Source organism: Mollisia scopiformis, assembly GCF_001500285.1.
Source record: "Mollisia scopiformis unplaced genomic scaffold LY89scaffold_36, whole genome shotgun sequence".
In the NCBI taxonomy this organism is placed as follows: Eukaryota; Fungi; Ascomycota; class Leotiomycetes; order Helotiales; family Mollisiaceae; genus Mollisia; species Mollisia scopiformis.
The window spans coordinates 383846-400360 of record NW_017263616.1 but is presented as its reverse complement, the minus strand read 5'-3'; the positions used below and the strand labels follow the sequence as shown (position 1 = coordinate 400360).

The window sequence follows — 16515 nt, the reverse complement described above, 5'->3', positions numbered from 1 at the left end:
TCATGCCATGTAGAGCCAATCAAGATCAAGACTTGATTCCAAGTATGCAGAGAGTCGGTTCCACGCGACATGCCAGAAGAGAAACCATCTGCACATCGTCGATTTGGGAGAACTGTCACACCAATTGCCAGAGTAGTACTCCTTGTAAAATTTATCATCTACTTTGAACTCGTGTCAATTAAACTTGGGCGCGGCTCTGAAGTCATCGACCCATGCGAAAAGCTCGAAGTACAATTTATCTGAACACTCATTCAGCTATCGAACAACGTTTCAGTCGAATATTACCTGAACTCCAAATCGATACTTAAACTTCGCCACACTACGATATGCAATTCGTACCCTTGCGCCCAAGTTCAGTTGAGGTGCTGTTCGACTCGTTCATATGATAAGATTGGACCCAGTCCTTTAAGTACTGAAGTTTTGTGTTTCGAATCTGAGGATTTATGTCAGTTTCCTTCTATCGTCCAATAGTAGACAGTTTCCCAGGAAAAAGACTTACCGTGTCTAAATTTACACTTAAGCCTTTCGGTGCGATCATCTGACCCATCATATCTCCCGTATGCGCACCTCCAGGGGCAACAATACTCCTTGGCGCTTGACGATCCGGACTCTCGGGCAAGTCTGGCAAGCTGATACCTGCAATCGGGTCCTGCTGCCCACCAATGAACACCATTCTCTGCTCTTGACTCAGCTGTTCGTTTGAGAAGCCATACCACTGGATCCACTCTTCGTTCGTCCAGTTGACCCTCGGCCCTGCCCATTCTGGAATTTCGCATATCTCAACTCTTCCACTTGCATCGTTCGGTGGAAGCATGTTGTTCGCGCCAATGCTGTATTGGTTGGTCATAAAGTAGTTGCACTGTACCCATCCAAAAGATCCAGATCTAGCTGCTTCTAAACCACCAGTTGCATTGCCCGTGGTGTAATTGACGCATTGAGAAAGGTTTGCCATCGCCCAATTGGCGACTTGAATTGGAGCGCGCAAAACCTCGCTAGTTGTGTTCGCAGCTTCAGTTAAATTTATGAGCTGCTGAAACGCATTGGCTGGTAGATTGGCACCGATGGGATAAGAGAACTGTGGGATACGTTTGTATAAATCCAGTACTGCCCCGTACATATTTTGGTACCCCGTCGCATTCGGCTGAGGATCACAAAGCCCGAGATCAAGTGTCGTGTTACAGTTGCCACTGGCGGAACATTCTTCGAACGATCTCATCGCTGACTTGATTTTAGTGGCCGCAGCAGATGAGATATCGTAGTATGCGTTAGACATCGGAACCACCATCAGCATTTCGGAAAGCACTGGAAGCACTGCAAACAGTTGCGTGAAGATTACTTACCCAATCATAGACTTCTGACTTGTCTGTATTATTGGGCCACGGTCCAAATGACCTCACTGGGCCAGAAGAGACAAACGCTCCATAAAATGTATCTGGGTATCGGATTTTACACATCGCCGCAAGAAACCCGCCATAAGAACCTGTAAATTAAACTTTGGCGAACGGGTGGTACTCTTGAAGCCAGAAGCCGTACCACTCTGTACGAATACAGGACTGTGTTCAGCTCCAGAAACATTGGCACGGATCAACTCGACTAAGGCAACAGTATCAGTAAGGACATTCTCCAGCGTGAGTGGGGCATATGATGCTTTCGACCCATCAAATCCTGGAGGGAAACTTGTTCCGAAGAAACGGTGTTCGATGCCAGCCGCTATGCCATTGAGCTCAATTGTATCATCGTAGAAATCAAATTCATCGATTGGCTCAGCCTCCAGACCTGGTATAATTTCTGCTCCTTGAAGTAGAAGTATGGGACCTCCTGGTTTGAAATATGAAACGTCGAGTTGGTATCGCTGCTGGAAGGTTGTATTGCTGGAGCCGTCATGGTAGACTAGCTGTGTGAAATTATGAAGAGGTATAGGAACTATGCTCGAAATGGTTAATAGAGAATGCCAGAGAACTATGAAAAGGATGGAATGCAGATATAGCCACATCTTTTATTCATCTGCGAGAACACAGAAACGCATCGTGCTCGACCTTTCTCGACATTATGAATGTAATCATAGATAATATTTTATTTTATTTACCTCGAACATAGTTAGTAAATATTGCTAGTTTACTGAAGCGTTATTTATTTTACCTAAATCTCTACTTAGGTTGCTTAGCAAAATTCTTGCTTGCTATTAAACTTTACTACGTGTTACGGATCACCTGGCCAGAGATCACGTGTGTCACGTGGGTAGGTGTTTTTAGCGCAAATACCCTCGGTTAGCTCACGTGACCCTCCCTGGGGCCAGATCCGGCCTAGAGCTCAAGCATGTTTCACTCTGGTGTATATAAGCTCTGGCGCTCCCACTCCCTTCTTCTTTCCTTACCTTTAGATTCTAAGAGATAGCCGAATCGATTCTTCGTCTACGTACTGAGCTTCCCACCGTGCTGTCACATTGTTCTATAGTAAGCAATTAAATTAAAACTATGATTATAGTGGTTAAAGCAATAACTTTGGCCCAAGTCGAAATGCAATATAGGCCTAGCGTTATAAGTGTGCTAGAAACTACTTTCAACGCCTTAGATAACAAAGGCTGAGAAAAGTTAAATAATTTACCATCAACAACTGGTGTTAGCTGAGTGATCTCGAGCCTTAGTACTTTCGAGCAAACTACTTCACTAAAGGCTGAAAGGCTGATGAATCGAACATTGACAAAAGAAATCTTCATCGTGGCCCGTGGGATCTTATCCTCAAAGTGAGTGCCGAACATCAGCTCGCTGTTTGTGTCATGCTCGCCAAGCCAGACCAACACCGTCTTCGCGCGCATATAGATCTCGCTCATCAAGGCGACTTGGTGCCCCTTCTCTTCACTATCTTTTTGGTTGATGCAGATGGCATCTGCGTAAATGACCTGAGCACTCTGGCTGGTGGCCCGCAGCCTTTTCAGAAAAAGCCAGAGATTGTGACGGATGGTGAAAGGCTTCTTGTCGACAAACATTTCAGACCTCCAAGAAGATAGAGCGAGAAATAAAATAGGATTGATGTACATCTGGTAATGCGACTTATAAGCAGGTTTGTTTGCTGTAGGTATTACATTTGCTTCTCACATTTAATGAGAACGCTCATGTCTAGAGTTTCATTCAGATATGTCTAGCGTTGGAACAATAAATTCTACAGAAGAGCATCAGCACCACCACCTCTTCGAGTCCAGACTCCATTGATATTCATGTCTAAAGTTCTGATAGCAGACAAACGTTAGCTCTCAGTCTCGGATAGTCCATTGGTTTCACTTACCCGTCGGTCCTAGGTTTGATCATTGGCTCGGCCGAGCCTGGCGCGGGATTTCCAAAAACGACGTTCTTTTCCTGTGCAAGCAATTTGTGAGTACGTATGTGCTAGGACGAAAGGAAGTTCTTACAATGCCGAGGCTCATATGAATTGCGGGGCTGTCTGTGACTTCGTAGTCCTCCAGGGGCTGCTCGTTCAATATATGCTCAATATTGTTCGCCACAATAGCAGCTTGTTTTCCCCCACTATCCTCAATTATTATACGTTCAATTGTTAGGGTGCGTCGGAATTGTGACATACGGTCTAGCAGCTTTGTGAGCCCCTGTGTCTGCGACATCTCCAACAGCAAAGACATTAGGATAGTCTGGGTTGTTGATCTGTAAGGTCTTGAGAACTCGGATGTAGCCGCCAGCGTCAAGTGACTCGGGTGAAAGATCTCGAAGGAGACTCGATTGTGGCACTTGACCAATACAGATGAGAGCGAAGTCTGCAGGGATAGCTGTCCCGTCTTCCAACTCAACATTGAAGATACTCCCATCTGTCGGGTACCCTTCGTGTGGAAGCTTCACTCTTGATCCCAGCTTCAACTCAATCCCTAGCTCGTTGCATCTCTCTTCGATAATGTCATGAAGTTTTGTGTGAAACCTGTTCATCACAGTTTTCCTGGAGTGTACTAGGGTAACAGACTTCTCTGGGTAGAGTTCTTTTATGTCAGTAGCTGCCTGAACACCCACTGCACCACCGCCGATGACAACAATCTTTGAACTTCTGATGACCTTTTCCGCATGCTTCTTCAAATAAGTCACTCCATCGAGCTTTTCTGATCCTGGTAAGCTGAATGGTGGAGTGAGCTTAGTCCCTGTTGCAATGACCTGTAAGGAATCAGCTGACATGCTTTGCAGCAAACGGGTTGTGTAGGACGGACTAGGAACGAATAAGGAATGCTCTCCAGCCGTTGACCATCCAGTGCGACTTTTCTGTCGAGCTTCACAGTAGATCGGTCCAGACCTGTGACTCGGGCTTGAACCACTGTACCTGACCCTGGAGGGCAAGCTGCAAAGGTGCCAGGAACGTAGGGAATGAAAGCTCGAGGCGTTTCCACTGCATTGGTAACAGCGAACCGAGGAAATGCAAACAAATGTTGGAAATGAGAGTTCTTCTCGATTAATAGAACTTTGAAGCTGCTATGGAACTTGGTTGCGAGTTGCTGAGCAACATTGACACCTGCATCGTGATATGAGCATAAACGGCTTCTCAAATTGTGGTGATGAGGACTAACCCACATAACTGCCGCCAATAACCACGAGATATCTTGAAACTGTCATGTTGGATTTTTTTCTATTTCGCAGGAGGTGAAAGACAGTGTTTTCGATGGTTTTCGAGTTGAGTCAAACGTTTAAAGGCAATCTTTGATCTTGCGAAGAACGCCTTCAGAAATCCGCAAGAATCGGGATACTACGGGTCAGTTCAGCTTCTCTTTGATAATATTTCCAGTAGATTACCAAGTACGGAATTCGCTTCTCTTTAGCAACTCCGTACGGAACAACGGGTCGTGGACAAGCTTTGGAGGCGTGAAATGTTACGAGTACATGGCTCGTGCGCTTTGTTCGGGACCGAAGCCTGGAGATGCGATTTCGGCCGGGGCTAGTATGAACATCAGTAATATCCGAGCCTGCTTAACCTTTATTGCCACTCAATTCAATGTCTCGGCAAGTGGAGAGGTTCTTTCTGGCATTGCAAGAGTGCCCACATAGCGAGCTGGTTTTACTTCTGTCGTGGTCCACGAAATGAGTCTCGGCTTCTTTTGGCAATCGCTAAAGTGCAACGAAAGATCCCTCAAGAAACGAGACAAGCGGCAAAAATAGTGCTTCAAAAACATCGAATACCAGAATTATTGTGAAATCTGTAAGGGAGGCTCGGGCCCTCATCATTGGCACAGGGGCTGATGAAATCCTGAATGGCCTTGACCTATTATCACGTCGATTGTAAGAGCTTCCTCGACCAAGAGCCAAAATACTGACACCGAACAGACATTGGCCATGTCACAATTATGAATACATCTATAGCTCCAGCTGGAAACTGCGAGTTCGTTCAACAGGTTGACTCATCTTTCAAGCGTTCGAGAAAATTCATTCTATGTGCAGTGATACAGGATCATCAGGAGTATCTCAGCTGAGCCAGGGACTACTTCAAGTCATTTGACATTGTTCTTGGTAGATCAATCTCGTTCTTTGGGGATTGGACTCAGTGATTTTCGTGGCCAGGTGAGGATGCTTGTGGAGATAAGGTGAAGGAGGTCCATGAGATTGTTATGGGGAAGTTGTTGGTTGGGCAGGCACATGTTGTGGAGAAGGAGGAACTTGTCCGGGTACAATGGAAGATAAGTTCATGTTGAGGTTTTTTGTGTCTTGATATTGGATGACGTATCCTACAGGGTACTGTGATGTTGTCACGAACGGTATCAAACGCACGCTGACCGTGCTGCCGTACAAGCCAAGTATTTCAAAGCGAGTAGAAAGTATAATGAAATGTATTGTAGATAGCTTAAACTTGGCAAAAAGTAGTGGAAATCTAGACTTTGGAATGGAAAGAAAATATAAATCGAAAAATATTTCATGTAGGCTTATCGGAGTGTGTGGCTTTCATTTCTTTGATCCTCGAGTACAGAATCTCACCTTTGGTCCTCATTCCCTTTCAACACCTTACAGATCTATAGAAATCTCATAGTAGTATCCATCGATTCGTTTCTAGAAAATTAGAATACCCTCTTCAAGTACAAATCGAACTTTTGATCGCTCGTTTTAGTAATCGCAAAAGTGGTTGTTGTTGCATATTAGAAAATCCAAGGGTTTTGGGCCAATTTTTCAATCAACGCGCAAATAATTAATTTGCTTCACAGCGACGTGCAACAAAAAATTTGGAGCCTGTTCGCGTGAACAGGCTTGGGTTGCTGTGCAGATGGTGTGTTGGCATAGGTATTTCAGGTTTCTTAGTGCGATGTGCACGCAAACCGTCTACTGGTGCCAGTGCCATTCTCTGTCATTGTTTGATTCTGCTCAGTCATATTCTCCACGACCCTGTCCGAGTTTCAAGTCAGGATTGACTTGGGGATCTGAGACCCTCAATTTTTATTGTACCCACGTGATCCAAAACAGCCCCCCTTTCCCAAGCGAGATGCCATAATCAAAGGCCTGGTGTCACTCAAAGAGTGATTCATTAGGGAGAAATTGTCAGATCAACAAGCTTGTTTATTAATTAAAGTTAGAACAATCTCCCCAGGATCGACAGTCCCTTCCTGGCCAACCATTCAACGAAGATTGTTTGCTTCTCCAAGCCCGTTAGTTACCACAATCAATACAAACTCATAGGCCCACCTCACTTGAAATTTTCCACAAGAGATCTACAGCTTTCACATTTCGAGAACGCAGGTACCAGCAACTTTGATAGGATGATAATCAGATGATTCTCGATCTCGAGTCTCAATCTGAGAGAGGAATAAATTCACTGGACTTTCATTTCAGCTGGGATGACACTGAAAGACTAATATTCAACTTATGTACCTTTAGAGTACTCCAAAATTCAAGAGCATTAGTGACGTCTGTTTAAGTCGGTCCAATGAAGCGACTTTCAGGTAGGATGTAAGCTAGAAAGTCTTCGTTACACTTCATCGGATAGAGTATCTCAGGACAACAGCAAGCTTGTCAGCTTGACAACAGCCCAACCTTGACAGCAGGTGACTTGACAAGCACAAGTAAGTACAAAGAATTCTTGGGAGTCTGTAGCCTGACTGAGAGTCGAGCCTGCTGGGTACTAAGGAGTCCTGGATATGAAACTCGCTCTCGTTTCTGTCGCATCTCAAACGGGAGCTTTTTGAAGTATAGGGATTCTAGCAGGATGAAGGGATGCTTTTATACTCTTTTTTCTGTTGCTGGTTTGCGTCCCTGAGGAGGTGATATTCACCCATTTTGGAAGTCTCATAGCTGGCGACTTCGTTCTATTCACTTAAACTCTCTTCCCTCGACCGCAGAACAATTTAAATCCAGAACAAACGCAAAGCTAGTTCGTGAGGTATAAATAAGTCGTCCAGCTCGATCCTTCCTATGTGTCCCTCCATAGAGTTAAAAGATAGAACCCGCAGGATGATTCATGTGGTAATGGACTCGGTGTTTGCAGATCTATGTTCATGAACAAGAATGGTTCGAACATTATATTTTGCTTGAACAGAGGGTCTATAAGAAATAAACGAAAGGAATGGAAGGATGACAACAGTGATGATTTGGCAACAATTAATTTGTTTTTGTTCGAAGTCCCCGAGCTGCAGAATTTCAAGAACAAGTTGCGAGGCAGGCTGGATGGAGGGTTTGACGAGTTCACCGGCGAAGCGGTCCCGCCATCGTCGATCATGGGGCGACCATGGGAGGATTGTGGCATTGTGTGAGTTTTTCCTTCGCCACGACGACAGCTAATTTATACTTTCCTGTTCGAACTACCGCTTTTCTTGTTATGATGAGCTCAAGAAGTGAATGATTGAGCCGTATATTGTATGTGAGAAATCAAGACTGACTGCTTTTGTGTTGGAATTCACTTCCTTTTTTTGCCGCTTCTCACCGAATCATAAAGCGACTCTCTTTGTCTTGGAAAAAGTATCAATACCCTGACACATTTTTCGGTAATAAGAATTCTGAAATAGAGACAATCCTATAAGAGGCATAGGTGCATGGAGTGAATGTGAAACCAAAGTCTTGGATTCGGTCTTTCCAGACCAAGCATCTTGGTTTCGATATCTGCAGTTCATTGAGTGAGACTCGTGGGTACCTGATATCAATTCTAGATTATAGCATATAGTGGAATGTAAGGGCGACAAGAAACTTGACAACAGCTCGATTCATATCATTTTGTCGTCATGAAAGGCTAAAGCAGGGCCTTCGCTCTAATTGGCGGATCCAAGACAGGGAAGCATGTTCCAAACTTCGGAGCGAATTGTCCAATCAAATCTTACTCCAACAAAAACAAAAAAAGAACAGCACACAAGACAATCTCATAATCATTACCCCTCTTTCCCCTCCTAAACAATCCCCTCTTCAATCAGTTTTGATCTCTTGGCATCAAAAATACGTCACACACATTACTCAAGATGGATGCACAAGGGAGACACTTCAGTGTATCGCACTTCCTGCGCCAGAACCAAAATCGCATCTTCGAAAACAATCGAGCATGGGTTGAGGCCAAACTGGAAGAGGACCCAACTTTCTTCGAGAGGCTTTCCGCGGGTCAAGAACCTGACTATCTGTAAATTCACTTTCTCATTCCCATCTACTGACAGGTATTTATGGTATCTGCAGGTATATCGGCTGCAGCGATAGTCGAGTCCCGGCGAACGAGATCATGGGTCTCGAGGCCGGAGAAGTCTTCGTACATCGCAACATCGCCAATCTCGTGCCCAACACGGATCTCAATGTCATGTCCGTCATCGAATACGCCGTCTTGCATCTTAAGGTCAAGCACATCATCGTTTGCGGGCACTACAACTGCGGCGGTGTCCAAGCAGCCTTATCGCACTCCGATATGGGCCTTCTCAACCCATGGCTTCGTAATATCAGAGATGTGTATCGCTTGAACGAGAAAGAGCTTGATGAGATTGAGGATGCGGAGCAAAAGTGGAAGAGGTTGGTTGAATTGAATGTTCTGGAGCAATGTAAGAATGTCATCAAGACGGCGGCGGTGCAGCAGAGCTACACGAAGAATGAGTTTCCGATTGTGCACGGATGGGTTTTCGACCTGAGAGATGGGCTGTTGAAAGATCTTAAGTTGGATTTTGAAGAGGCGTTGAAGGATATCAAGAAGATTTATGATTTGGAGGTGGGCCCACACTAGAGGAAATGTCTGAATCGATGCCTGGATTTTGGTCAATTTTTTGCGGCTTGGGGATATCGAGGAGCCATAGAGAGAGAATTTGACGAATAGAGACGCTTTCGTATTCGATGTTCAAATTGAACACGTGCAGTTGTAATATCCGGCAGCTCCGAATCCTCCTCGTATCATAGGACTATTGTCCCGCCCTTCGATGAGAAAATTTACCACGTATGCATAATTGCTATCTGAACTTTGCAGTGGATGACATTGGAAAGTTTGCAACGTTGCCAGTGTACGTACAACGAAGGGCGTCGTTACATTATTTATACCATTTCCAAGGCTTTTGCTGATGGTTCGCTGTCTCGGCAAAGTACAGGCTGAACTGCTACATGATAAGGCTATATGGATTTTGAGAACTTTGAGATGTTTGCAACATGTAATGCATACGAAGCAACATGAATCCGTGAACACTTACGTCCTTATGGTTTTGTTTCTGCAATATGGATATTGTTTGCGCCACGTACGGACATATGTTCTCCACATTCTCCACCCCAGATTTTCAAAGTATACAATGAAAGGAGTTATTTGAAATCAAGTATCTTCTCCAGATATGTAGAATCAATTTCTCCAAACTTTGTAACAAATCCACTTTCACTATGTTGTCGATCATGCTTCTCGGATTGATCTTGAGAATAGCATCTCTCTCATCAGCCCACCCAGCATCATCCAATCCAGCTTGTAAGACGAGCCTTCCTACTCCTGTATTCTATTGACCCTCTTCCTAGCAAAACTCACCAACTCAACCTGGTTCTCGGGCAATTACGGCCCAACCTACAACCCCTCCGACTGGCCCACCCTCCTCACCATCAAAACCGAGCCCGACATCTGGCACAACTGCGCCACCTTCGCCGACTGGGACTCCGACAATACCCTCAAAGTCTACGAATCCAGCACTACACATCAAGTTTACTGCTGGGTAAACGGCACGCTCGAAGACGACGCTGGAACTACTCTACTCCGCACAACAGACGATTGTTACATCAACGAGGAATTTGTACTAGACGGTGATCAGAGCACGGATGCGAATGGGATGTATAATGGGACGGTGATCGATTATACGGATCCGGCAGTGTTGCCGTGGTGTGGGGAGGTGAGGCCGTATGGAATTCGGTGGCCGGAGGAGAGGTGGATGAAATTGGGTGTGACGCATTATTATGGGCTGCCTTGTTGGAGGAGGCCGGATGGGAGGTGGAATCAGACGGCTGGAAAGGTTGTGGGAGGGATGTTGGATGTGGTACATGAGAAGACGGTTTGGAATTCGCATTATTGGTGTTGGGTTACGGGGTCGGTGTTTAATACTAGCAGGTGAGTTGAGACTCTTCAGAGTGGAAATTGGACTGTTCTGGACCAAGGATGAGCTGATTGGCCCGTAGCAAGTGGTATGAGTATGGAGTGACAATTGATAATGAAAGGTGCTGGTTGCCGGAGGAGTTTTTGAAGCCATACAAAGGTATGTTCGGCATATGATGCGTACCGCTGAGAAGAAGCATACTTACTTGCTGGCATAGCTCTTCCTGGAGGCGACGAAGAATGTCCATGGTGGGAATGGCCATGACTGAACGATAAGGATTACATGAAAGATGCTGTTAGGGCTAGATTTGAGTGTTTTGAGGCTCTCTTTTGGTGATGTGTGGCAACTGAGAAGAATTCACTTGAACAACTCTTTCAGACCACAAGGGTTCATTTACTTAAGTTTGCAGCCCATGTGTAAGCACGTAAGCCTTCCTAATTTGTCTGTCAAATGGTCAAAACTAGATCTTTTGAGGTGAAGAATCAATAAATCTTCAGCTATCAAACGTGACGGTCGGTCTTCGGTGCAGTACCAATGTGACTTTGGGTTAGGAAGACCTGCTCGGCTAATCTCGCGTAACCGTCTTCGAATTACCTTGAATTTGGAGATGTGTCGTTTTAATCTAGTGGCCTGTCTGTCTCTGGTGCGAGTGTTACTGAAGCTATTATGAAGAGATTGCGAATATCCATTGAGATGTGTGTCGTCGATACTTGAGGCCAGCGTTGTTAGTGCAAGTCAAAATTTGGTAGCTAGTAGCTCATTTCCGGGACCTAGTCTGGAAGGTAAAAAGTGATCTGGTGATGGCATACTAAGAAATTACTGTCAGAATTTTTCTTTCAGTTTGTGTGCGACGTTGAGCTCAAGCTAATTCTTTGTTTCGATATAAAGAGAATATCTCACCCACTCAATCAGTCTTCCTATGCTGCATGTTCTTCAAGCAAACATATATACGCACCTCATTCAACAAGTCAAGCTCTCAACGCAAATCAAATGCGTTTCGCATTGCTCTTGCCCTTCGTGGCCTCTCTTCTAACGCTCACTTCTTCTACACCGGTCCCTGATACTGTCCACAACTTTAACTTGCCACACCCGCCACCGAATATCACAAAAAAGTCCGAACCTAACAGCGCCACCTGCCATGCTACCTTGGCATACTTACCTGGAGGGTTTGCAGGCTCTGCGACAACCCACATTCGTCTCGAGATGGCAGGGGACTGGGTAGGGAGTGATTGGGGCCGAGCTTTCAAAAAGCGGCTTGAAAGCTTTCATAGATGTTGGCCATGGCATATCAATGATTGGAAGTATGTTGATCTTCACCCTTGTTTTAAAGTCATTCTCGGAGCAGTGAAAAGTGTATACTAACTTTTTCACAGATTTGAATACTACGGTGGCACGGGCGATTGGCACGACCCCAAGACTCGCAACTACAGTGAGCCTGGCTCAGGACCTGCTTGGGCATCGTTCTCCTATAATACCTGGAACCTCAACTGCGTGCTGGATTCGATTGCAGATGTCAGTAAGGCCACTGGCCAGATTCGGCCACAGTGTACTCAAGAGCACGTAACTCAATACCAATGAAATGTCTGTTCATTACTCCCCTTCATTGTGATTGAACGAATGCCGAACTATTTTTCCTAGACCAGTCTTAAACATCGGAATGTGACTTCATATATTACACATGTGGCCTAGCTCGCGGCACACAACCAGATTATGTGCTTGTCCAAGGTATTTTTTCCAGCATGTGCTATTATAGCGGAAGCTAAATTATAGTCAAGAAGATATATAAAGAACACTTGTCGCACACTCACTCCTCGATTCAATTTTTCACATACACCACACTCCAAGATGCGCTTCACATCGTACTTTATTCTGCTCCACAGACTGGCAGCACTGACCTATAGCACGCCAATATCTGACACCGCGGACATCGAAACATCACCTACGCTACCCAAGCGCACATCAGGCTCTCCGGCACACTCCCCTCCTACAATCCCTGTATACGTCCCTCCATCATATATCTGGGAACCAAACAATGCTACTTGCCGCGCCATGCTGACCTACTCGGTGGGAGAGATGTTCGAAAGCACCTTCTTCATGTTAGAGACAAAGGGAGACTGGGTCGGCCACGACTGGGGACGAGGATTCCTCTCATATCTAAAAAGCTGGGAAGGCTGCGATGTACATATCTGGGACTGGAAATTCGAGTATTACAACGCAACGGGCGATTGGCATAATCGCAAGAGTCGAAATTACCAAGAACCGGGTTCTGGACCTGCTTGGAACACGTTCACGATACGATCTTGGAACCCATCTTACCGACAGTGCGTGGAGAGGTCGATTCGGGAGTTCAGTGATCAGTCGGGTGCGATAGACGTGAAGTGCACCCTTGAGGATAGGCATTGGGATACCGGTTGTGTGCCAGACAAAGATGGATGCTAGAGATAATCGCAGGAAGTCAAGAGTGGTGCAGATCTCATGCATGCAGCTTTGTGGGTGCACGAGCGAAGCATCACCAGCCACACCAAAACGCCACACATAGTGGGGCAATGGTGGCTGGGAGTGGCGGCCGACATAATCTTAAAATGTTAACGTCACATCATATCCAACTTCTTCTCTGAATATCAGTCTCGGTACTCAACTCTCTTGAAAGGGAACAACATTGCTTGCTTGAATTCCATCTTCTCTGATCCAGATATTGAACAGTCTCTCCAAGAAACCGCTCTTCTGTCTCCACCCCGCCAACAAAATATCTCACGTACAGCTCCTCCACACTACCTTATCTTAGGTCGTAAATTAGGGCCTCGTGTTTGCGCGCTTGTCAATATCTGGGATCTGGAATCTGATTACTAAATCCTAATTGTCCAGTCAGAGATGGAACATTCAAGGGAGGTTGAAGAGGTAACCCAAAAGAGAGTTGGAGCCCCGTATCGAGCGACGATCTAAAGCTGCATGCATGAGTAGCTTGTCCCACGTGCAGCAGGACAATCGTTAGTACCTCACAATGGGAACAAATATGTAGGTGGTGGTTCCAACAATGTTTTTCCTTTCCTCGCTCTTTTGGTCGCGTTGTGATTCACTCTTGAGTCGGTCGATTGCGCTTTCCTGAGGTCGAGTCCTTCGTTATCGACCTCTGTTGCTCGCACACCTTTCAACTTTTTTTTGTTTTGTTTTCTCCTCGTAGTCCAGCGCGGCCTTCAGGACATTCAAAATAGCATTGGATACAATAGCGATACCATAGACATAATACTCGCCATGCTACTCTTCGCAGTCTTACTGGCATTGTTTGCCGCAAATATCGCTTCAGCTTTGCCTACCATCTCCGTCAAAGGCGCCAAATTCTTTGCTTCTGGGCAACAATTTTACTTGAAAGGCATGCTTTTCGCTCCTATATTCCGTTGGATTCTACTGATTATAATAGGCGTCGCATACCAAGGAACTCCCGCTGATCCTCTCGTCGATACAAACCAATGCCAACTCGATGCCGCGTCTATGCAAGCTATTGGTACGAACTCCATCCGCGTGTACCATGTCGATCCGTATGTCAATCACGATGGCTGCATGAAAGCATTCTCCGATGCCGGTATATACGTCTGGCTTGATTTGGACACCTTCAACACAACTGTTGTCCAAACCGACCAGCAATGGACATTGGAACAATTCGCCGCATTCGCGCTAGGTATGACCAAATCCCTTGCCAAATTGCTGTTTCCTTATATGGGTCTTGTGGGAGCTGGGAGCCGCCTAGAGCCGAGACATATTGCGCACGAAATATTTCCGTTTGAAAGCTCTTGAGACTGCTCCCAGGTCCCAGCTCTTAGAGTGTCTCACTTCCATTTCAGTATTTTACTATACTAATTTGTCGTAGTGATGGACGTCTTTCAAGGATATGATAATATCGGAGGGTTTTGGATTGGCAACGAAGTTATAAATACGGCTTCTGGATCTCCTGCAGCTCCCTACGTCAAAGCAGCAACGGCTGATATGAAGTCTTATATGGCAGCCAAGAAGTATCGTACAATTCCCATCGGATATTCAGCTGCCGATATTGCTGAATTACGTCCCATGCTTCAAAATTACCTTGCTTGCGGGGACACTCAGGACCAGAGCATCGATTTCTTTGGTCTGAATTCATATGAATGGTGTGGTGATGCAACGTACGCCACTTCAGGATACAGCAATTTACAGGCCATGGCGGAAGGATACAGCATCCCGATCTTCTTTTCAGAGACAGGCTGCAATGTAGGCGGCGAACGCACCTTCCAAGATCAAACTGCTATCTTTGGATCAGGAATGGCAGGTACCTGGAGCGGATCCATCATTTACGAATGGGTTCAAGAGACGAGTAAGCCGCCCGTTTGCCAGTTCTTTAGAGAGCTCTGTTCTTTCGGAGCTGCTTAATCATTTTTCAGTTCTTCAAGGTGCTAATTCACTGCGCAGACGATTATGGATTGGTCACCTATCCAGGAGGTGGCATATATACTGGTGCACCGACTCCCATTCAACCCGACTACAACAACCTTCAGACCGTGTAAGACTCCATGCCACTAGCTCTACTGTATGTGCTGACAAGCTGCAGATGGAAGTCTGTGGACCCGCCCGCCGTCCAAGAAGCAGATTATTCACCCAGCTTGGTTGCTCCTGCCTGCCCAAGTGCCTCTGCTGGGTGGGCAGTGAACGGCAATGTGCCCCTTCCTACCTTGGGTAGTGGAAGCTGGAACAATATCGTCGCAAGCTCTTTCTCTCCTCCTCCACCAGCAACAACAACTTCATCTTCCAACCCCATCTCGAGCTCCACCAGTCTTGCTTCGAAATATACCTCGACCTCTGCAGCATTGAACTCTGTCGTATCACCTCTCTCAGCAGAAGTGTCTACAGGATCATCAGGTATGATACGCACTCCCCTCCTCCACTCCACTCTCCCACCTTCCCTAGAATTGAGATCATTGTATCTCCCACTCTGCATCTTTGGTGCGATAGTCCATTGACCCGATTCTAACATCAATTACAGCTGCGACTTCTTCTGCAACATCTTCTGCCTCGACCTCCTCCTCGACTTCGAAGTCTTCAGCCAGCACAATCCGCTCCTCTACATACAGTATCTTGGGACCTTTGGCTTGGGTTGTTGCATACTTTCTGTAGACATGGACGCCTCTACAACTATGCTCGCTCATTCTCCGGCCACAACTGGAACATTGATGGCGACATCCGCCGCCGTGTCTAATAACTTGACGGTCGGGCAAATAATCTTCCACGAATTCATCAACATTCACGAACGCTTCAGACTCCCCGAGTTCTGGAACGATATGGGCATCATTTTCACTTTTTTCTTGGGTTGCGCTATTCTTCTGTACTTGATCGGTATCAGCATTACATTCATCCTCATGGTTCTCTTTCCTCGAGCTTTCGGAACTTATGAGCCGTTCCAGACCGAATTGATCTCTGACGAAGCCTTGATGAATCAAGTTTATGGCGGACCAATGTACGTTGATCCGGAAGTCGAACGCATCTTGCAACGAGTTCGTGAGCGACGAGCTAGGCGAAAAGAGGGAATGCCTCCTGGTCAACATGTCGGTGATATTCCATTGAGAGAGTTCACGAAGAGCCAGCTCAAGGAGCAAACTTTTACTGGCCAAAATCATCATAATGAGGACGGAGAAGAGGGACTTCATAGTCTCAGACTCGAATAGGGTTTTCGTCAGTGAATAGGGTTTTCATCGGTGCCTAAATGTATGTATAAGTCAGAAGTTTCATTATCCGGAACTCGACCGGACTCTCAAAGAATAAAAATGATTCATCCGACCTTGTTTCATCTTTCGTGTGAAGTGATCAATTCCAATGATGATAAGATCTCAGGACATTCAAGAGTGAGTGAAGTACTGAATCGAAGACAGACTTTATGAGAGGTGCGATGTGCAACGGGATTTGTCAGTGGTTTCCAGCCCAGGATGTCAGAACTTCTTCTCCATAGTTCTTCTATAAGAGGTTCAATTCGTGCTGTGAAAACTGCAAGCATGCTATCCACATATCAGGAAGCC

At 45.8% G+C, this 16515-nt stretch overlaps 7 protein-coding genes across 7 annotated transcripts; 5 read left to right on the top strand and 2 right to left on the bottom strand.

Annotated features, from left to right (window-relative positions):
• Positions 1 to 174: 174 nt before the first annotated feature.
• Positions 175 to 2095, bottom strand: LY89DRAFT_766264 (uncharacterized protein; the record flags this gene model as incomplete). The annotated part of the gene is made up of 5 exons (XM_018221719.1): positions 175 to 239; positions 340 to 433; positions 500 to 1311; positions 1534 to 1894; positions 2087 to 2095. 5 exons carry the CDS (start codon positions 2093 to 2095, stop codon positions 175 to 177), a joined length of 1341 nt encoding a protein of 446 aa, XP_018061949.1.
• A 1014-nt stretch (positions 2096 to 3109) lies between these two features.
• Positions 3110 to 4800, bottom strand: LY89DRAFT_660366 (FAD/NAD(P)-binding domain-containing protein). Its single transcript, XM_018212548.1, has 6 exons — positions 4556 to 4800; positions 4202 to 4500; positions 3577 to 4148; positions 3407 to 3521; positions 3283 to 3353; positions 3110 to 3226 (listed from the first exon to the last, which is right to left on the bottom strand). The coding sequence occupies exons 1-6, from the start codon at positions 4599 to 4601 to the stop codon at positions 3160 to 3162; spliced, it is 1170 nt and encodes a 389-aa protein (XP_018061948.1). The 5' UTR covers positions 4602 to 4800; the 3' UTR covers positions 3110 to 3159.
• Positions 4801 to 8293: 3493 nt separating this feature from the next.
• Positions 8294 to 9247, top strand: LY89DRAFT_631163 (carbonic anhydrase family protein). Its single transcript, XM_018211267.1, has 2 exons — positions 8294 to 8565; positions 8619 to 9247. The coding sequence occupies exons 1-2, from the start codon at positions 8411 to 8413 to the stop codon at positions 9148 to 9150; spliced, it is 687 nt and encodes a 228-aa protein (XP_018061947.1). The 5' UTR covers positions 8294 to 8410; the 3' UTR covers positions 9151 to 9247.
• Positions 9248 to 9785: 538 nt separating this feature from the next.
• LY89DRAFT_725715 (uncharacterized protein) lies at positions 9786 to 10952 on the top strand (the record flags this gene model as incomplete). Its single annotated transcript, XM_018218997.1, has 4 exons — positions 9786 to 9867; positions 9915 to 10494; positions 10563 to 10639; positions 10698 to 10952. The coding sequence occupies 4 exons, from the start codon at positions 9786 to 9788 to the stop codon at positions 10742 to 10744; spliced, it is 786 nt and encodes a 261-aa protein (XP_018061946.1). The 3' UTR covers positions 10745 to 10952.
• Positions 10953 to 12318: 1366 nt separating this feature from the next.
• On the top strand, positions 12319 to 12744 carry LY89DRAFT_691673 (uncharacterized protein). The gene is made up of 2 exons (XM_018216383.1): positions 12319 to 12567; positions 12663 to 12744. Exons 1-2 carry the CDS (start codon positions 12326 to 12328, stop codon positions 12712 to 12714), a joined length of 294 nt encoding a protein of 97 aa, XP_018061945.1. The 5' UTR covers positions 12319 to 12325; the 3' UTR covers positions 12715 to 12744.
• A 988-nt stretch (positions 12745 to 13732) lies between these two features.
• On the top strand, positions 13733 to 15465 carry LY89DRAFT_601207 (uncharacterized protein; the record flags this gene model as incomplete). The annotated part of the gene is made up of 4 exons (XM_018210188.1): positions 13733 to 14156; positions 14346 to 14822; positions 14918 to 15008; positions 15057 to 15465. 4 exons carry the CDS (start codon positions 13733 to 13735, stop codon positions 15463 to 15465), a joined length of 1401 nt encoding a protein of 466 aa, XP_018061944.1.
• An 80-nt stretch (positions 15466 to 15545) lies between these two features.
• Positions 15546 to 16333, top strand: LY89DRAFT_691671 (uncharacterized protein). Its single transcript, XM_018216382.1, has one exon. It carries the CDS (start codon positions 15622 to 15624, stop codon positions 16165 to 16167), a length of 546 nt encoding a protein of 181 aa, XP_018061943.1. The 5' UTR covers positions 15546 to 15621; the 3' UTR covers positions 16168 to 16333.
• Positions 16334 to 16515: the final 182 nt, after the last annotated feature.

What these genes read in the sequence shown, in the direction of transcription:
- LY89DRAFT_660366 (XM_018212548.1), bottom strand. Translation starts at nt 4,601, where the DNA reads ATGACAGTTTCAAGATATCTCGTGGTTATTGGCGGCAGTTATGTGG. An exon ending in GCTCACAAAGCTGCTAGACC is followed by an intron (nt 3,522 to 3,576) that starts GTATGTCACAAT and finishes AATTGAGGATAG; the next exon opens with TGGGGGAAAACAAGCTGCTA. An exon ending in TTCATATGAGCCTCGGCATT is followed by an intron (nt 3,354 to 3,406) that starts GTAAGAACTTCC and finishes TTGCTTGCACAG; the next exon opens with GAAAAGAACGTCGTTTTTGG.
- LY89DRAFT_631163 (XM_018211267.1), top strand. Translation starts at nt 8,411, where the DNA reads ATGGATGCACAAGGGAGACACTTCAGTGTATCGCACTTCCTGCGCCAG. An exon ending in GGTCAAGAACCTGACTATCT is followed by an intron (nt 8,566 to 8,618) that starts GTAAATTCACTT and finishes TGGTATCTGCAG; the next exon opens with GTATATCGGCTGCAGCGATA.
- LY89DRAFT_691673 (XM_018216383.1), top strand. Translation starts at nt 12,326, where the DNA reads ATGCGCTTCACATCGTACTTTATTCTGCTCCACAGACTGGCAGCACTG. An exon ending in GGAGAGATGTTCGAAAGCAC is followed by an intron (nt 12,568 to 12,662) that starts CTTCTTCATGTT and finishes GCTGCGATGTAC; the next exon opens with ATATCTGGGACTGGAAATTC.
- LY89DRAFT_691671 (XM_018216382.1), top strand. Translation starts at nt 15,622, where the DNA reads ATGGACGCCTCTACAACTATGCTCGCTCATTCTCCGGCCACAACTGGA.